General features: G+C 37.9%; 2 protein-coding genes across 3 annotated transcripts; one reads left to right on the plus strand and one right to left on the minus strand.

Annotated features, from left to right (window-relative positions):
• Window positions 1–1812: 1812 nt before the first annotated feature.
• si:dkey-5i3.5 (uncharacterized protein LOC565091 homolog) lies at window positions 1813–7590 on the minus strand. 2 transcript variants are annotated; one of them, XM_041997856.1, is made up of 4 exons: window positions 7490–7590; window positions 5299–5600; window positions 2950–3196; window positions 1813–2854 (listed from the first exon to the last, which is right to left on the minus strand). In XM_041997856.1, the coding sequence occupies exons 2-4, from the start codon at window positions 5533–5535 to the stop codon at window positions 2493–2495; spliced, it is 846 nt and encodes a 281-aa protein (XP_041853790.1). In that variant the 5' UTR covers window positions 5536–5600; window positions 7490–7590; the 3' UTR covers window positions 1813–2492. The 2 variants fall into 2 exon arrangements, with proteins under 2 accessions (XP_041853790.1, XP_041853789.1); XM_041997855.1 differs by having other exon boundaries at window positions 5299–5548; window positions 7489–7579.
• Window positions 7591–11686: 4096 nt separating this feature from the next.
• prrt4a (proline rich transmembrane protein 4a) lies at window positions 11687–16844 on the plus strand. Its single transcript, XM_041997355.1, has 3 exons — window positions 11687–11772; window positions 11975–12860; window positions 14318–16844. Exons 2-3 carry the CDS (start codon window positions 12080–12082, stop codon window positions 16426–16428), a joined length of 2892 nt encoding a protein of 963 aa, XP_041853289.1. The 5' UTR covers window positions 11687–11772; window positions 11975–12079; the 3' UTR covers window positions 16429–16844.
• The last annotated feature ends 1716 nt before the right edge of the window (window positions 16845–18560 follow it).

Here is an 18560-nt window from a genome sequence, read left to right on the forward strand (position 1 = left end):
ATGCTGTGCATATTATTGATCATATAATCATTTTCACATATAAGAAATGTTCAAGTAATGACATACAAAATCTTAATGTATAATATCAAAGGCACAGCTTCATTAACCTTCACCTTCAATAGCTTTTCAACTGTAAACTTTCAAACAATAGAGGTTTTATCAGCTTTGGCATTCTCGTACTGTTCACATTTACATATTTACTACTGAGTATAATAATAATATAATATTAATCAATAATATAATTTATTAGGTGAAATAAAATTTTCCTTAAGACATTTTTTTATTCATTCCAATAACATAATATCTGTTAAATGGTATAATTAAACATACACAATCACTCTGATGGTAGAAAAATAATTCAAGGTTTACTTGTGAAAACCTGCTTTAGTAAATATGTGACAGGTACTCATTAAAAACATGTGAATATAAACAGAAGAATAACAGCACTGTGACATTTTAATAAAGAACAACCTAAAGTTTTTGTAGAATATTACAGAACTGTAAACAAATACCACAGAATGGAAACAGGAAATAATCAACTAGTAACTGGTAAACAAAAACAAAAAATCAACAGTCCCTGTAAACATGACAAGTGTTCTGTATGAAATGAAGTAAGAAGGCTCCAAACAATCTGACAAGATGTTACTGACAGAAAAGAATGGAGATTTGTAGTTATTTTCCCCAGTGTTCAGCATCACAGCACCTAAGTGGTCAGAAATGGAAATATGCTGCTTTAAAGCAGAATAAACTCAAAGCAAAATGTCTTTAAGTTTACCTCCTGAGATGGTTAAAGCCACTGTTTCTAAACAGCAATTGTCTTCATTTATAAGCCACTTATTAGCTACATTCATTTCATTTTTACTGGTTTTCCTTCTGTGTGTTGGTAACTGCTTACCACAGCAATAACTAAGATTCATTTTTGTTGTTGATCTACTTACTGTTCAGCTTCAAAATTAAAAATTAGTGTTATAAAATGTAAGGAAAAAAACAACTGGGTACCATCATCACTTCCAAGCTTAAAGGTACAGTGTGTAAGAATTACTGACATCTAGTGGTAAAGATGGGCATAGAAAAGATCCCAAATGCCAAACACAGCTGTTAGTGGCTGAACTCTTCCAGACATAAACATGTTTTTATCTACAAGTGGATCTACTGGCCTCAGGTAACTACTTCAAAATAGTATGCATGTGTACCATCCTCTTCTTCTAAGGCACAAGTAGATACAAATGGCTCAATCTAATAGAATAAAACATGTTATTTTAGTAAAGTAATTAAATACCAACAGAAACATAATTTTTAAGGATATATTACATTTTTCTTCCATTGACCTTCAATATTTTGTTACATGCACCATCTTTAATGTAACTTATTTTCTGAGTTGTAAACTCAAATCAATACAATACAATGAGAACTAAAGAAACTGCAACAATTAAGAAGCTAGAACATGAGAATTTCCCACATGTGAACGACACCATCTGAGTTTCACTGAGACGAAACCACTCTGGGTTTCAAAACCTACCAGGCTCCAGTTACAAGCATTTCTGTACGTTTGTAGAACCACGCAACACTACCCCTTCGTAAAAGCCATAATTAGCCATCATCACTGTTTCAGTCATATTGAAACAGACAGGGTAAAAATATTTACCCACAATGCATTATAATTATTCAAGGCACAGACAGACAATCCAGACAGAATAAAATCATATAAGATGCTAAGAAGCATAAATTAATTAATTTCCAATTTTACTTAATAATATAGCTTTATAGTTGGTGTACTTCCAAAGAAGAGCGAGATATGATAAAAACTTAAGAGTGTTGTGAATATATGACTGAAATGCAAAGACAAAAACTCACCCAAAAAAAAACAAAGAATGCATAAAACTGAGCAGCTTCACTGCTTAAACCCTGCATGTATACAAAGGCACATCTTATCTTTGTATTGAAACAGAGTTTATGTGTTGCATTTGATGCTCTCGGCTCTACTATTACAAAAAGAACAAAGACTAATGAATAGAGAAAGTAGTGGAAGAATCTCAGTTGGTGCAAGATTATCCTACTAAACCAGTGCGGCCATCTTAACACAGTATCACTGTGCACCATTGCTGCCATTTATAATGCACAATTCCAACCACATTCCCCAGAAATACGTTTTTTTTATTATAACATTAATCATCTAAATGCAGGTGTGGATGGTAAGTGTACCCATGTAAACAGAAAAATGATATGAAAATACTGTAACAGTTTTGAACATTGATAATGAAGAATTATGTTCTATCTTATTATATTATTACTCCATACATCCTCTGTGGTTCAAGATAGGATTGCATTAGATGGAGGTATCTAAATAATCTTTAAAAAAATATTTATTCAAAAACAGTAGTTTAAGTGGGACAAACCCATCACATGTTCTAGTAATTGCTGAACTTCAGAATATACTAAAGAGGAAAAAAGACAAAACAATGTGGAACCAGTATGGAATTTGGTCGGAATGATCACATCTTGGCCTTCAGTGGGGTGATGTGGAGTGAGTGGAGGAACGTGTCTAAGGTTGCCAGATACTCCTGTGGGTACCTCCTTAAATGACATGCATGTGTTGAATCCTCCCACTTCTTTGCTGTGATGTCCATCCCACGCTTCTGCCAGTAAACCATCAATTCCTCTACAGTTCGTGCATCGCTCATCACATCGTTTTCACAAAAGAAGAACAGCACTGGAGACCTGACTGGAGTATTCCAAAACACATCGATGCCTGTCTTGAAGTAGTCCACTGTTTGCCGTTTAAATATGCTGAAGTATAGCAGGCTTACTTGTTTTACCAACGTTTCCCAACGAGGAAATACAGTTTTACCCAGACCTAAAGGGAGAACATACAACTTTATCTGCAATGGAGGAAGAATGTTTTTCCCCACACATATAGAATTTATTTAAAGTATGTTAGTGCTGACTTACCTATGGCCATCTGCTCTAGTGAGCCTATCACCAAGCTGTCAAAGACTTGACCTTTGATCCTGTTTGTGACCGCCTGATATTTTTCTTTGTCCTGGGACATATGTACCAGCAGCTGAGCGAATGTGTATCCACCAATAGAAAAGGCATGAACAAGCAGGGGACGGGACATAAAGCGTTCACTCTGGAGCAACTCCAGCAAAGTCTTTCCACGATCCAGACCCCAGCGAGGCCAAAGGAAGTCTTTCACCTAATTGGAGAAGAAGGAAAAAAAAGAATAAAATCTAATAGTTTACACACATCTTGTCTTATCATGCTTTATTATGTACAATGTTTGTGTAAAGCAAAGTCTGATTACTTTATCATAAAAAAGTGAAAAATAAGTAATTAATTAAGTAAAAGAAATGTTCTGATGCTCTGAAAAGGATGCAGTAGAATTGTTTCGATGTTATTATTTCAATTGATCCATATCAAAAATGGTATTTTGGTGGTTATAAAGTTATAAAACGCTGCCACTTAGTGAAACACAAAGAACATCCATCCATCCCAGAGGTGGGTACCAACGAGTTACATTTACAGTGTTACATTTACTTGAGTCACTTTTTGAAAATAAAAAGTACTCAAGAGTAGTTTTACTGCACCATACTTTTACTTGAGTAAATCTGTGACGAGGAAACGCTGCTTTACTCCACGACATCGGGCAACACTTGATTTGCCCCAAACATAAACACGTGTTACAATACCTGCCACCACTCATTAAATAATATTTTCATGTGGAACCCACCGGCCTCTGTCTGAAGGAGAAGGGTAGGTTTTTTTTCTACTACATTTTAATGTCAGTCATACCAGTGGTACTTGGAGAGTCTGATATCTTCTGAGGTGGTACATGATGTAAGAGGTTGGAGAACCATCGATATAGACCATTTTAGTGATTATAAACATTTTTTAAAACCTGCATAAGCTAATCAGACCATTACACATTGTTTAAGAAGGAATGAATTAGCTTAGTTACCAGCTATTGCAAATTATTAAGATTAGAGACTCCAGTTAACAGGTATGTCTCTGAACTGTGGGAGGAAGCTGGAATACCTGAAAAGAACCCGTGTAGACATGAGGAGAACACGCAAACCCCACACAGAAAGGCCTGTCGCGAACTCCCCCTCCCCTAGTCAAGGCTCGAACCAGGAATCTTCTCATGATGCTAACCTCCACTTCACTCTTAAGAAAACAACAGGCTCTTACAGCGTACAGTAACTGGCTGTGAGCAAACTTGCAGCCACTCTGCATGGATATGTGGGTTGAAATTGTGGATTAGGTTATTACTCAGATTACAGATAGACCTATATTTTATCTAAAATCACCAGCCATAAACAGTATGTGACCCCCTTTGCCAGATTTAGATTAATATATATATAACAAATAACACAGAAATCTTGTGTTTTTTTTTCTTCTCCAGTGTAATACCCTTCGAGATAAGCTTTTATCTTGACTGTATAACTGCTGAAATGAAACACCACAGAACAATTGTCAGTAAGCAAATCTGATTTTAAAGCATAATTACAAGTTACCTACAGCTGTCCTAACACACAGAGACATAGTGGGCTACACATGGACTGCATGTTATTTCTTTTTTCCTAAATATTTGACACCTGCAGTATATCCATTTTAAAAGCTCTCACTCCTCTTCTTCCCTTCCTTTTTTATGGCACATTAACCTTGCAGGTGTACCAGTAAAATACATAAGCAATCCAGGATGCAAGCTGTTCTATTAATCTAAATCTTTACCACACACATACCTGTCAGGAAAAGCTCTGATTGCTGCAGATAATGCTCCAAAAGAGCCTCTACTACAATGTAACTTTGGCACCACTGGTTGTGGCATTTATTTATTGTGTGTACAAGGGTTGCAGCAGGTCAGACAAGATCGGGTCATGCAGAATGTTGGCTGTGAAGGACTTACAGTTACAATGCTCTTGCTCAACTCACACAGGTTAATGATCAACTCTTAATCTTGTTTACATGTGAATGGGCTTCAGTGATTTTAGATGCCTGACATAGTCTATTGTCCAGAATAAGCAGAATCACTAAGAGGGATGCAAATGCAACTCTCTACATGCATATAACTCAACTCCTGTCAATTATCTTGCAATGTCATTTGTCCAAGAACAATATGAAAATCCGATTGAACTAAAACAATAAAAAAAAAATCCCTTTATCTAAAACTGTTATAACTAAATAGCTCTAAATCATACTAGTTATAATTTTATATATTGCATATATAATCTATAATGTGCACTTTATTTAATAAATCTATATTAAAATCAATCACAGTCTTATTTCTATTGGTCTTACCTCACTCTCCACTACAAGCACGTCAAAGCCAGTGCGGAAGTAGATTTCACAATATTTGGCCACGGCTTGGGGTCGTGAGCCCAACCACGGCAGCATCAGCATAAGGGGTTTATGATCCTCAGAGATCTGGCTCTGACGTCCTGCAGATTGAGATGTTAACTCATTCATGTATAAGGTAACATTCTTACAGAGGCGGTGGGCACTGATGCCTCTGCTGAGTGCTGTCTTCACCATCATATCACAGTAGCTGCTGGCAGGCCTTCCAGTGAATTAAACTGGTGGATGGAAGACAACAAGGCTGCCTGTAGGAAAAAAAAGAAAGAAAGAAGACTAGAATGAGAAATCCTGGGGACCCAAGACCAGCTACACTTGACTATCATTCTTTTTATAATTGTTATCTTGAGATAACAAAGATTGTTTTTTTTTATTACAAGATGATTAAGGTGGGCTCAAAAGTAAGTAAGTTACTGTGTTACACCTGACTTCTGTAGTAATACAGACTAGTTTCTTTCCACCAGGTCCCAATAGCTATTATTTGTCTCAGAGCAGCAGCTATGTTCTGCCCGATGTGATCTGGAAAAAATTAGTCTGAAGACATTTAGTTTTCACGTTGAAATCCGCGTCAATAAAATGTAGCGCAACATTTACATACGGCTCTACGGTGCGGCTTGACCACAGGTCCGTAGCGGTGGCGAAACATTGGACTGTAGCCTCGTCCTTCACAACACCCTCACCACACTCATCATACAGGGCAGAAGAGACACTCCACTAACATGGAGACGAGATGGCAGTGATGCCGTTTGTCCAAAGTGTTGATGACTTTCTTAACAATTTAACATTTTTCTATTTTTTGTGTTGCAAGCCCCCGTGTACACGTCTGCGTGAACGAGCGCAACATTTCACATGCACGAATGTCGCCTGTCGCTTGGCTGGAGGAGGGCAGCGATTTTCGCCTCAATACGCAGGTTCCATAGGGAATGAATGGAGAAGGTGCGACGTCGCCTCCCGTGTGTCGAGCCCATAAAGCAGTCGGTGCTGTGGGAGGAGTCTGCAGTAGAGCGATGCAATGCTAGTTGCGCTCGATTTGCAAATGAAAACAGCACAAGAGTAAACTGCGAAGGACAAAAATAATCGGAACGTTTCATTTTTATGATCATTGAAAACCCAGATCGTAATTGTGATTAAAATCTGATTAATCGCCCACCCCCTATCTGACGCCAGCTTGCATTCATGGCTGGGTTAACTGTACTGACACATCCCAGTATACAACAGCTCCATGGGGATGCCCGTTGGACCCACCAGTTGAGGTGTTAAGAGAGAAGATAAAGGCTAAGCTCTCATCTATGTGGAAGGACAATCTGCCTCCCCACCACCCCACACCTCTCCCAAGCACTGACGGCCTTGGGGAACTCCTTCAGATATAAGGACCTATTGCAGGTCCTTGATTCCTGCAGCAGTTAGGACTGGAAACCAGCACTGCTCCCAGCAGACCACAAACACACTCAATAAAATCCTACTTTTTATGTACATAGTTATTTTTTTTATTTTTACAACTCATATATATTAATAAAGAGTAATTTTCTGGGGGAAACCTGTGTGGAGTTTGTTCTCTGCGTATAGGTTCTTTCCCTGCCACCGTTCAAAGACATGCATGTTAGTCTGATTTGAGTCTAAATTCTCGCTGGGAGTTTTGAATGTTTGTCTCTCTGTGTTGGTTCTGTGTTGGACTAGAAACAGCTCCAGCCCCCTTGCGACCGTGCATTTGAATGCTCTGTTATCTCAAGAAAACAATGTTGGTTTTCTCGACATAACGGGATAAAGTGTCCCGCTATCACGAGAACAGTGTTAAAACAAACATGTGAGGACGACCGCTCTCCGCTTCCGTAAAAATAAACATTCAAACACTGTACGTAACAGTTTGCTGTTTAGAGCTAATGGAATAGGTTATGTAATTTAAAGTTTACGCCCTCGTTATAACTGAAATATTCGAATTATTAAACGAGCGAAAGTATTTTTAGAGATAACACATAGGCTAAACGTGTCGCTAACTTGCATACCGGATTGGTTGAGTAACTGACCTGTTCTCACTTTGCTCTAAGTGATGCCAAAATCAAAAGGAAGGCTCAAACAAATCACATCGTTACTAAAAGCACGAGGCATAGATCAAATTGACACCCATATGACAACGAACCTGATACGATTAATTAAACTTCCGTGCTTTACTTCTTTGCGCTACGCTTCTTCTTCTTCTTCTTCTTCTTCTTCTTCTTCTTCTTCTTCTTCCCGGTTCTTTGTGGTTGGTTGCATATGTAACATATACGTAGACGCCGCATTGACCGCTCGGCCCGCTGGGGCGATACGTCAACGTGTCCGCCATCTTGGTCCTGGCAAAAAGCTCATTAAATGAACATAAGCAAATGGTTGTGTCGTTTTAACTGGAATAAATATTAAACCACTGTAAAATTTCTGCTGATTGGGTTTTTATATTTGATTCATGGTGAAAAAAGGCTTGAAACGGTAACGTAATTGTTGATCAATAATCACCAACAGATGATCATTGGATCGTTCATTGGGATTAAAGTTAAACCCACATAATAGGTGGGGAACATTATTATTATAGATAGATAGATAGATAGATAGATAGATAGATAGATAGATAGATAGATAGATAGATAGATAGATAGATAGATAGATAGATAGATAGATAGATAGATAGATAGATAGATAGATAGATAGATAGATAGATAGATAGATAGATAGATAGATAGATTTAACTAAAGCAACAAACTGGAAAATAATAAAGAAGCTAATACAAAAGCATTTGTGAGTAAGTAAGAAGTAGAAAAGCAAAGACTCAGTCTTATCAGTGTGTTGCCTTACAGGGCAGTTTGAGTGGCCTGCTTTGATATCTTCTCTGTCCTTAATGTCATCATATAACAACACATGGAGATTTCTAAGGTTAACAAGATTCCATTGAGACATAAGTTGTATCTTTGCAGGGAACAGAGTAGGGGGAACATAGTGATTATACTTTTCTTGTGCTGTGAATCAACATAGAAGTTGCATGTTCTGTTATGAAATCAGATTCCTTACTAATGCCAGTCTGGGAATGGGAATGATTACTGTTGCTCCTACCTGTATGAAGTTGTAAATGATTAATGTAAGTTCTCTCCCTTCAGTCATATCCATGAACTACTGTTTTACTTTTATGCTTAATATCTACTTAGTTAACCACACTTGTAAAAAAAGGTGCTATTTTACTTGCCTCTAAAAATCCTCATAGCCTAAACAACATCCATGTTTGATACTGCAGACTGCCAATCCATATGGGTTATAATATATCCATAATTTGTTGTTGCTTAGATTGAAGCATCTGAACGATTTATTCCATTCTGCTTGTGAGAAGTATCTCATCATATATATATATATATATATATATATATATATATATATATATATATATATATATATAAATTGCTTATTAATTTCACCAGCTACTTGGGTTTTATTATTTTATATACACATGGTAATCACAAGCAACCATTAACTCCAAAGACTAAGTGACTATAGAGGAAGATAAGTCCAATATGCCTGATTGAATATATTTAGCAGGACTCAGTGTGGCCTAAAACTTTATCTTGTGCTTGTGCCCTTCATCTCTTGCAGGGACATGGCTTGCCTTTGTCCCCTTCTTTGCTTGTGCAGCTTTGTTTCTGTATCTTGTCCTGACTATCCTCATTCCCAGCTGGAACCCAATCCCTGCTGACTTTGACTTGCTGGAGGATGATTTGTCTAAACAGTGACCATTGCTCTATGTATTCAAATAGCAAGTGTGAGGCGGCAATAATTTGGCCATGTACCTCACTGAGCTCATATGTTTGGCCTGTCATTGTTCCTCTCCAGTCCTTTTAGTTCCGGCTGGGTTGCTGCTTTCCTGATGCTTTCAGACACTGGGTTAATCACACCCCTGGGGTGGAAGTTCCTCTCTCTACTAAATGAAAGGTTCAATGATCTGAAATAGCCTGTACTGTTTCTCATGCTGTAGCTATGTCAGTGTAAACAACATTGTTATAAACACAAGTATGTTTTGTAGTGTTAGCATTTTATGTAAAGGCAAGGTGAAATTTAGAAGTTGGTTTATAGTTTGGCAGAATATCCTTACAGCAATCATGGTCAGTATAAAGAAACTTTTCAGATCCTTTTATCAGACAAACATCATAAGTGCACAATGGCTGTGTGTGCTTCAAAGTCACTGCTTCCAGATGCTTCCAAAGGTATGTGGATCAGTCTATTTTAGAAGTATCCATGGAATTGAATTAGGTCACAAGGTTACTGGATTTCCCCCACTGGGTAAAAACAGCTCACATGAGCAAGTTTGATAGTATTACACATAATAAGATGACACCCTCAAAGTCTTATAATAGACTTTTATAATTTGCATTGACTCATCTAAAAAAAAAATAAAATAAAAAAAAAATCACTGTCAAATAGGAAATTAATCCCATCTCATTGTCTACAAGAGGCAGGAAGTCGGGCTTCAGGCTTAAAATTTAGGTTTTAAGAACTAGTTGTTTTCATAAATGCTCAAAACTGAAAATAGTTTTGTCATCATGACATTTACTGGTAAAAAGTTTTAACTGTTTTTTTGTTTTTCTTTGTTTGTTTCATAATCACAACCAGTATGGGATTGACATTGTTTTGTCATTCAACAATGGAAGATTTAAATTTAGCAAAAATACACAAAGTGGATATGTTTGCTGTTGATATATACTAAATTCATTCATGATGTATATTCAAGATGATATTGTGTGATGAAAACGTGATTTTGTAATTAAACAAAGGACTATTAGAGAGGGGTGGTCCAACTGGACTCACAGTAGTCTGACCACCACTGACTTAATTATGATTTCCCATCCTGTATAAATTCTTGCTTGTGTTATTCTTACTCTCAGATGTAAGATGCTTTGGAGAAAAGCGTCTGCTAAATGACTGGAGAATAGAATAGACTAGTATTAAAATTCTTATCTATTAAGAGGACACAACTATTGGTGATGGCCTCACATGCAGTATCTGTTGCATTTAAGAGGTGAAATTGATCTTGTGGCTGATGGTCCAAATCTATAAACCTCCTTACTAAAACTATAAACTATAACTTCTTTGTCAAATTCAGCAGAGGTGAATACTGTGGAACGATCTCCACTGTTTTAGTTTTGTGTACAGGAAATGTTTTCCTTAAGAATATGTAAAGTTGTAAGCTTCAACTCACACTATAATATGCCCGCACTTTGGTCAGGTAAGCCAACCTGTTCACCCACATTGGTAGAGTTTACACACAAACATGTCAAACATAAATGGTATGGTCATTTTTTTATGTGATGACTCAAACAATGAGAAAATGCTAAGCAATGAAGAGGGTTAAAAGTTTCACTAAAAATTAGCTTAATGGTTTTTAACCTCTTCATTGCGAGGTCTTATTTTCTGTTCTTTGTCTAAAATAAATTACTATAAATAAATAAATTAAAGTATATCTTTGCAACTACAAAGGCTGCATGTTCGAATCTTGATCTTAAAGAAGGTAACTGTGTAAAAGAAACTAAGAACGTGAACATGAGCAGGTTTATGTGTCCAGGTGGAACCACCACATGTGCCATTTACCATTCTGGAAAACTAATTATATTTTATAAATGTTTTACTATAAACTGACATGGCCCATTGTACAGAGGGTTCTCGTGATGAAAAGGTTAAATTTTTTATCTATGTGCAAACAGTTACTGCTCAAATTTTGTAACTGTTTTTACCGATTTGCTTGCATGGATGCAAAAAGCATGCAATTTACTGGAAAGAATGAGAAATTTCTTTCAACTGAGGAGATCAAAACTTGTTAAAAGAATTATATGCACTTAGATGTTTTATTTATATGTGACCGTAAGTAGCATTTATCATGCATAATAGATAAATGCTGTTCAAAGAAATAATACTGGATATTCTGCTTTACAAACTGAGCTGTTTGTGTGATGGTTATTTTACCAAATAGCTATAAATTACTCTCAGTAGGATACATTGATCTATAGCAGGTTAGTTAAGCCTGCTGGTTAGCTGAAGAGCCTCTTCTCTTCTCTTCTCTTCTCTTCTCTTCTCTTCTCTTCTCTTCTCTTCTCTTCTCTTCTCTTCTCTACTCTTCTCTTCTCTTCTCTTCTCTTCTCTTCTCTTCTCTTCTCATGGATCAATAAAAGAAATAATACTCAAGATGATGCTGCCATAAACAGTCTCCTGTCAGATACAACCGCATGTGGGATGGTGGGGGTTGTCCAGTGGAGGTGGGGTCTGTCCCATGTGTCGACTGCCTTGATGAAGAGAAGAGGGGCACAGCACTGTAGGACACAGAGTGCTGTGCAGACCGAGACTGCAGACATGCAGCAACACAGAGCGGCATATATGTTTAACGAGGCTGCAGCACAATGGTTTTCTGACGAGGTAAGAAGCAAAAAATAAGATAGAACAAATGCAGAAGCTATGTTTCTTCATTTACTGGTGTATTTATGGATTTTTGCATCATGATACTGTAATGTATATATAAGAGAAGACTTTCTAGGATGAATACTGTAACTGTTTTCTCGTGTATCTTTGTAATTCTTAGAACACGGCGCACATGGTATATCCCTCAAGTTTTCTCCAGGTGTCACAAGTGAGATCCTTGGAAACTGGATATTTGTGACCTATCAAACATGTGACCAGACAACAACCACAAGTGACTTTCCTGTCAAGTTCCCTTACCCACATCATGGTCTTACAGTGGAATATCTTTCTTCTTTTCCCCCTCTCCTTGTCTCTCATTCTTCATGTCGTAGCTTTAACTGGAGAAAATGCCAAAGAAATGCAGCAGACAGACATCGACAGTGCAGTGCAGTTTCTCACACAACCCTTCCACAAACCACATGGATCTGCCTCAGCACTGGCTAATCCCATATTTGGACCTGAGAATGTTGACTTCCTGAGTCAGCCTTTAACCTGGCCGTCATCTTCCTCTGAGGATTCAGACAGACAAGGTGTGATTGGTGAATACAGCGATTTGCCAGAGGGCACTGATACGTCGCTTTTACATCCTGATGACATGGGACTTATTGCCAGATCCACAGAAAGTGCAACTGATGATACCACCTCCAAGGAGAGTAGGTCTTCATCAGGAAGTAAACCACAAAAGCCTACCCATAAACAAACATTCAATTATCAGTCAGCTGAAAAGACCACTGAATCTATATTGTATCACACACAGAGCAAAGAGAGGGAGCCAACATTCAGAACATCGCAGAATGAGATGACTGATAGTCTTTTAACTTCTCTTCTGTCTGACTTACTTACATCACACGAAACTGAGAAGAACTCAACTTCATTCCTGTTTGCTGGATCTGGGGAAAATCCTGAATACCCTACACCAGCTGGCAGGGACAACTTGGGAAGGATTGGAGACATTACAGTCTCTGTACAGGGACAACATGATGAACTGACTGATGCTACAGATCATAATTTACACAGAGGAACAATCAGCACACAGACAACCAGTGGTAAGAGTCCTTTCTTGAGTTAATTGTAATGTATTTACAGCATCTCTCATTTAACTAAATTTGATGTAACAGTTCTTGTTTACAGCATTGTTATTAACACAAGAGTTTGCAAAGATTCCCCCCATTGCCTCAAAGGACAAAGTTATGTACCACTGCAGTGTTTGTGATATGTATTCTGCTGGCAGACACAGTTGTTTTATATTCACAGAATGGTTTGCGTTGCATCACTCCCCCAAGCTTTTCTTCTCCTCAGAAATCTCTCCCTAATTGCCCCTTTTCCTGTCTTGTTTTCTTTTTTTTTTTAAATCTAAGATTCCCCATCTAATCTTCCTATCCCTGGAGACATTTCATTTACACTGCAGCCATTGTCCCATCTCTAAAGGTTGCAGGATAATATGCTGCACACATGCAGGGACAGTATTCAGTGTACACACTCAGAGTGACACTCACTTGTCAAAGTAATGTGTCTACAAACATAGGGATGAGCACTATGAAAGAGATGGTTAGAAAATGGTCTTTTTTCCTCTTTATACATGTAATACCGTCCACAATAACAGCAAATACAAAAATAAAACATATTACAAGAAGAACTGCACATCAAATATTTTTTGACAAAATAAATAAAAAAAAATCTCTGACTTGCCAACTCCATATTGACACAATAGCTTCACTGCTGACTGTGGTCTGAAAATAGGACACATTCCATTTATAACCAGTAGGTTGCCTGATTTCATTTGCTCCATTCAGCTAGCTCTGAGCATGAGTTAATCTAGAATGAAGTGCTTACATTTTTCCTTGATTTTACAATCACACTAAGTTACAAATAGCTCAGTATATTTGCGGATTCTTATGGATAGCATAACAATTCTTCACCATGCTCGATAATTGCTTCACAAAATGAACGCAGCAATGAGGTCAGTACTGGCTAACCAACACACACATCTCTCTCTCACTCGTGTTCACATAAACACATATGCACACAACTTGTTCTTGCTCCCACTCTCTCTGTGACCCACTTAAAGCTTCCCAGTTACAAGCCAGCTCTGTTTTATTATGGATTAACTCTACACACAGCATAACCCACTGTGCTCTCATTTCATGAATAAAAACTGGATATAACTCACATTGGCCGTAATTAATCGCTAAGGTTGTAATGTTTATTACCTGGGTAAAATAGTTGAGTAATTATTATTAGAACAGTAAATAATAACAGGGGGTAAACTATATGAATGCACTGTCTATGAAGATAGGTTTTACTTTTGCTGTGATCATACTAGCAGATCTTTGATGGTGATGGTGTTTTAGCATGCTCTCACTATTTACAAACTAAAATTTTTAAGTTATAGTTTATGTTATCTTAAAATTTAAATTTCTTTAGTTTTTATTCCTTGTTGACACAATAAATTATAAGCTGAGAATGTTTTGCTGTATTATTGTGTTGTCTGCTTGTCTTCCAGATGACTCCAGAAGAAAAAACCTGCATGTTTCAAAGGACGTTGGCACAGTTATGCTTGGCCGCAACATGGACATATCTACCACACCATGCAAAGCATCAGATCAGCCCTGGACTCCAACCAACCCAGACGATTTCACACCCAGCGAGTCCTTACGCCCTCCTCTGGTTCTCAACCCTGCCCTGTTGGTTCCTCTGTATTCAGACTGGAACTCTGCTCTTGCTACATGGGGATTTGCATGGGAAGCACACATCTATGGTCTGGGATCCATCTTCACTTTGTTTGGCCTAATCTCTGTGGTATGCCTGTTAGGCTTGCCCCTGCGGTGTCCCCCTGGAAGCCTTTATTTCACTATGTTGCACTTCTTCATACTGGTATTTGCAGGGACCCAAGCTTTCTGTTTGCTGTATGATGCTTATAGCGCTCAAGATCATCTCCCCCCCCTCATAGCACTGCTGCTCTCTGAACTGACTTTGCCTTGTTTGATATCTGCTTTCTCCCTGGCTTTCCTCATTCTTTCCTTGCGTTCTCGAAAGCATCTGTCTCTTCCATTTGCTATGTCTACCTCATGTTCAGCCTTGCCCAAGCCTTGTCTTTTACTATGCATGTCTTTGTTGCATTTTATAATCTCACTAGGGTGTGTTGGCCTCCTTCATCTTTTTCATAACCTCCCTACTGTGATCTTGCTATTCCCTCAGGGTGTATTTGTCTGCCTTACTGTCTTTCTGTCATGTTCTTACCTCATCTTCTACTGCTTAACACAAATAAACACTAAACACATTTACAGGCTGAATGACAATGGCGAAAATGGCGGATCCCCTGAAGTGATGCGACCTGCACGTTGCCCCTTTTCTAAAGTAGAGGATTGGGATAGGGCAGCAGGAGCTGGAATAGGAACTTCATTGTGCTTGTTAGGATGTGGGGGTCTTCAGCTTTATGGAATCCTGCATGCACTTGGTTTTGGTGGGGTTGATGGTTTTGGCTTCCATGCCTGGCCCTGGTGGGGCTACCAGGTAGGCTGCAGACTCTGTGAAGTAGGAGTGTGTTTAGGTTTGTCTATTATTGGAACACATCCTCTATTATGTCACAACAGCTCCTCTGTCAAAACCTTAACCAATCCTCGACCAGGATCTTGGTCCCGTCTGTCTTGCAGTTCCCCCTTACGAGGGCTCACCCTGCCCTCTCAAGATGGAGCAAATTCTCCCGTCCTCTCCTCTCATGAGTCCTGGTCCCAGAGTAAGCAGGAAAAGCTAGTGGTATGCGATGTCATTACTAAGAGGCAGTCAGAGTCTCTTCCTCTTTGCTCAATGGTGGATCCTTTAACAAATGGAGTTGATTGTTTACACAAACAAAGTCAAACCCCGAGTCAGCTACCTCTACCTACACCTCCAAGCCCACCACACAAAGCTAAAGACATGACTGAGCCTCAGCTATCATCACTGGATAGTTTAGGTGACGAGACTGATTCCACTGGGGATTTGCGCCCTCCATCTCCTATAGATTTGTCCCGTAGTATTGACCAAGCTCTATTCAGTGAATCCCTATTCTCTCACAGTATCTTTGGTTTACCAAGACTCTTCCATACTTCTTCAAGTGTTTCCTTGAGCTCTCCTAGCCAAGATACATCAAAGCAAGGGCCCTGCACTGTGGGAGATACCTTATACCGAACCTCTTCTTGTGGAAAAATGGATCAAGATAACACCATTTTCAACTCTAAAGCTTCTCAACCACTCAGCAGTTTGACATGTCACAACAATCCATCAATACAAACAGAGCATTGGGATTGGAAAGGAAGTGTTACTGGCTCAACTCAGGGTTTGTGCAGCCACCCTAAAGAAACAGGAAAGGTGCGTTCCCATTCCTGGGCCAACAGGGGTCAACACTTTGCTCAAAGTAGCCTCCCACGAGCAATCCCCCATCTGTCTTACAACAGACGTTACCGAACCTTGAGCTTGGCCTCCCAGGACAGTCAAGCCTCTGGCCGATTAGTAGGGTCTAAACACTTGAGTGAAAGCAAACAATTGGAATGGGATCTCGCTGTTCAAGCAGAGTTTGTCAATGTGTGTAGACAAATTGATGCACTGAGTGTTTGCAGTGATACCATCGAATTGTAGGAAGCCATAAAAGCTTAGCTACTATTGGGTTGCAGTCTACATTGTACAGAAATGCTATAGTTTAATCTAATTAGGTTAGATGGAGGTATGAAACTGTACGTCATAAAAATTATATAAATAAATTAATCACTTGAACCAGTGAAATGTGAATACATATTATTGATTCAATTCAAGTAGATCCAAAAATTTTCTGTAAATAATGTTGATATTGTGAAAACCCAAAACCTGTCTTTTCACCCTCCCTCATTATCATATGATGCTTGATTCAGATCCCAGGGGTCACGTGTTGGTCTGTCTTTGGCATCATTTCCAGATTTGAGCAAATTCATTAAACTTCAACATTTTAATGGTGTAAATTTGAGACATGAGACCAAATTTAAAGAAAGAAGAAACCCAGAAAATTTTTATTTCCTCCAATGGCATTTCCTTTGTTAATGTATATTTTATTTTATTTATTTATTTATTTTAATTTTAGGAATGCAAAAAAAAAACAAAAAAAAAAACATTGGCACAGTAAAGCTTTTACCACCTTTTAATGTTGCCCTATTCTTCTTGGAAGACTTAAAATATATTCTTGTATGGATAGCAATCAATGAAATGTTCCAGCTATTATTTTTCCACTGCTTCCTACATCACTAAGGGGTCATTGTTCTCCCATTTTTCGTTCCAAAGTTCTTCACACAGACAGTGGATAGGTCAGGACTGCAGGCAGGATAGTTCAGTTCCACAAACCTCTTCTTCCACAGTCATTGTAAGGTGTACAGAGTGTGGTTTTATGTCATTGATAAATGCAAGGATGTTCGTGTATGAAACCTTATCATTAAGGCAGCTTATGATGTTCTAAAATCACAATGAACCTTTCTGTTTTAATGCTATCAGCACAGAGGTGTGAATTGGCTTTGGAAAGAGCTTTGATACAACCCTGTATTATCACAGAACCTGTCTATTGGACTTGTTTCTGCATGATAACAGTATAGATGATCCTTTTCTACTTTGGCCTGGAGCAAATCTCTTTCAGTCTTAATTTTGAGCAAGAGTTTTTTGTCTGAGTTTTTCCGACTTTTGTTGTCAAACTGAAGATCCATTGCCCATATTTGCTCGTCGAAGATCCAGACCTTCATAGATGATGCATTTTAGCCATATTTTGATCACAATCACCTGTTGATATCGCCTGTATGAAATAAGTGAAATAACATTTTTTTAAACCTCATAACTAGCTTTAAATGACCCCATAGCAAATGTTTATTATGATTTTCTATTTAATGTGCTACAAGACTAAGGTAAATATAAAAATCACTCTTTGTTTGTTTTTTTTTTTTTTTCTTTTGTTTTTTTTTCTCTCTTTTGTTGCATTTGTATTTTCCATTGAGTCTGTACATTTAATTATGAAATTGGCAGTTAGCCTTCGTTTGGTGTGCAGTTCGCAGTCCTTCAGATCAGCTCGAAGCTTTTTAAATGTCCTGTAAGTCTTGAGTTATTTTTTTACTTTTGCTCCATCACCTTTCACAGACCTTAGTTTTTATGTTTCCTTATAGCACCACATCAAAGAAGCATTGCAACAAGTGTATGATTGTAAAATGTCTTGTTGAAAATAATGAAATGTTAAACTATTTGAAGATCTTTGATGCTTGCCTTAAAGTACTTGATTTTTTTCTTTTTCATATTAGCATTTCTGATGCTCTCTTGACTTTGTCATCTATAAAATTACCGGTCATTGGCTAATTCAGGTCACCTTGACTCCAAAAGCTTGACAAAGTCACTACAACAATGTGACTTATTTGGTTGTAATTTTTTTTTCTATTTATGGAGACAAATAAATAACTGAAATGAACGAAACTGTTGTAAATGTAATTATTTCCACAGGAGTCAAAATCACAAAACCTTTGACTTTTTCTTTCTAGATGTAAAATGAAAATGGCAAACAAAGTCAAACTCATCTCATCAAAATGTATTTTATTCTCATACTATTTACAGTACATATACTTTTGTGTCTTCAGGATGAATGACAGAATAAGATGACCAAGAAATATTCAAATCTGTCAACCACAAAGGCCCATTAACTTGAACTGGACCCAAATTATTGCAAAACATCAGCTCTTTAGCACTGATGGATGTGTGATTCCAAAGATGCT

The sequence above is a fragment of the Melanotaenia boesemani genome, chromosome 10, assembly GCF_017639745.1.
Source record: "Melanotaenia boesemani isolate fMelBoe1 chromosome 10, fMelBoe1.pri, whole genome shotgun sequence".
Taxonomy (NCBI): Eukaryota; Metazoa; Chordata; class Actinopteri; order Atheriniformes; family Melanotaeniidae; genus Melanotaenia; species Melanotaenia boesemani.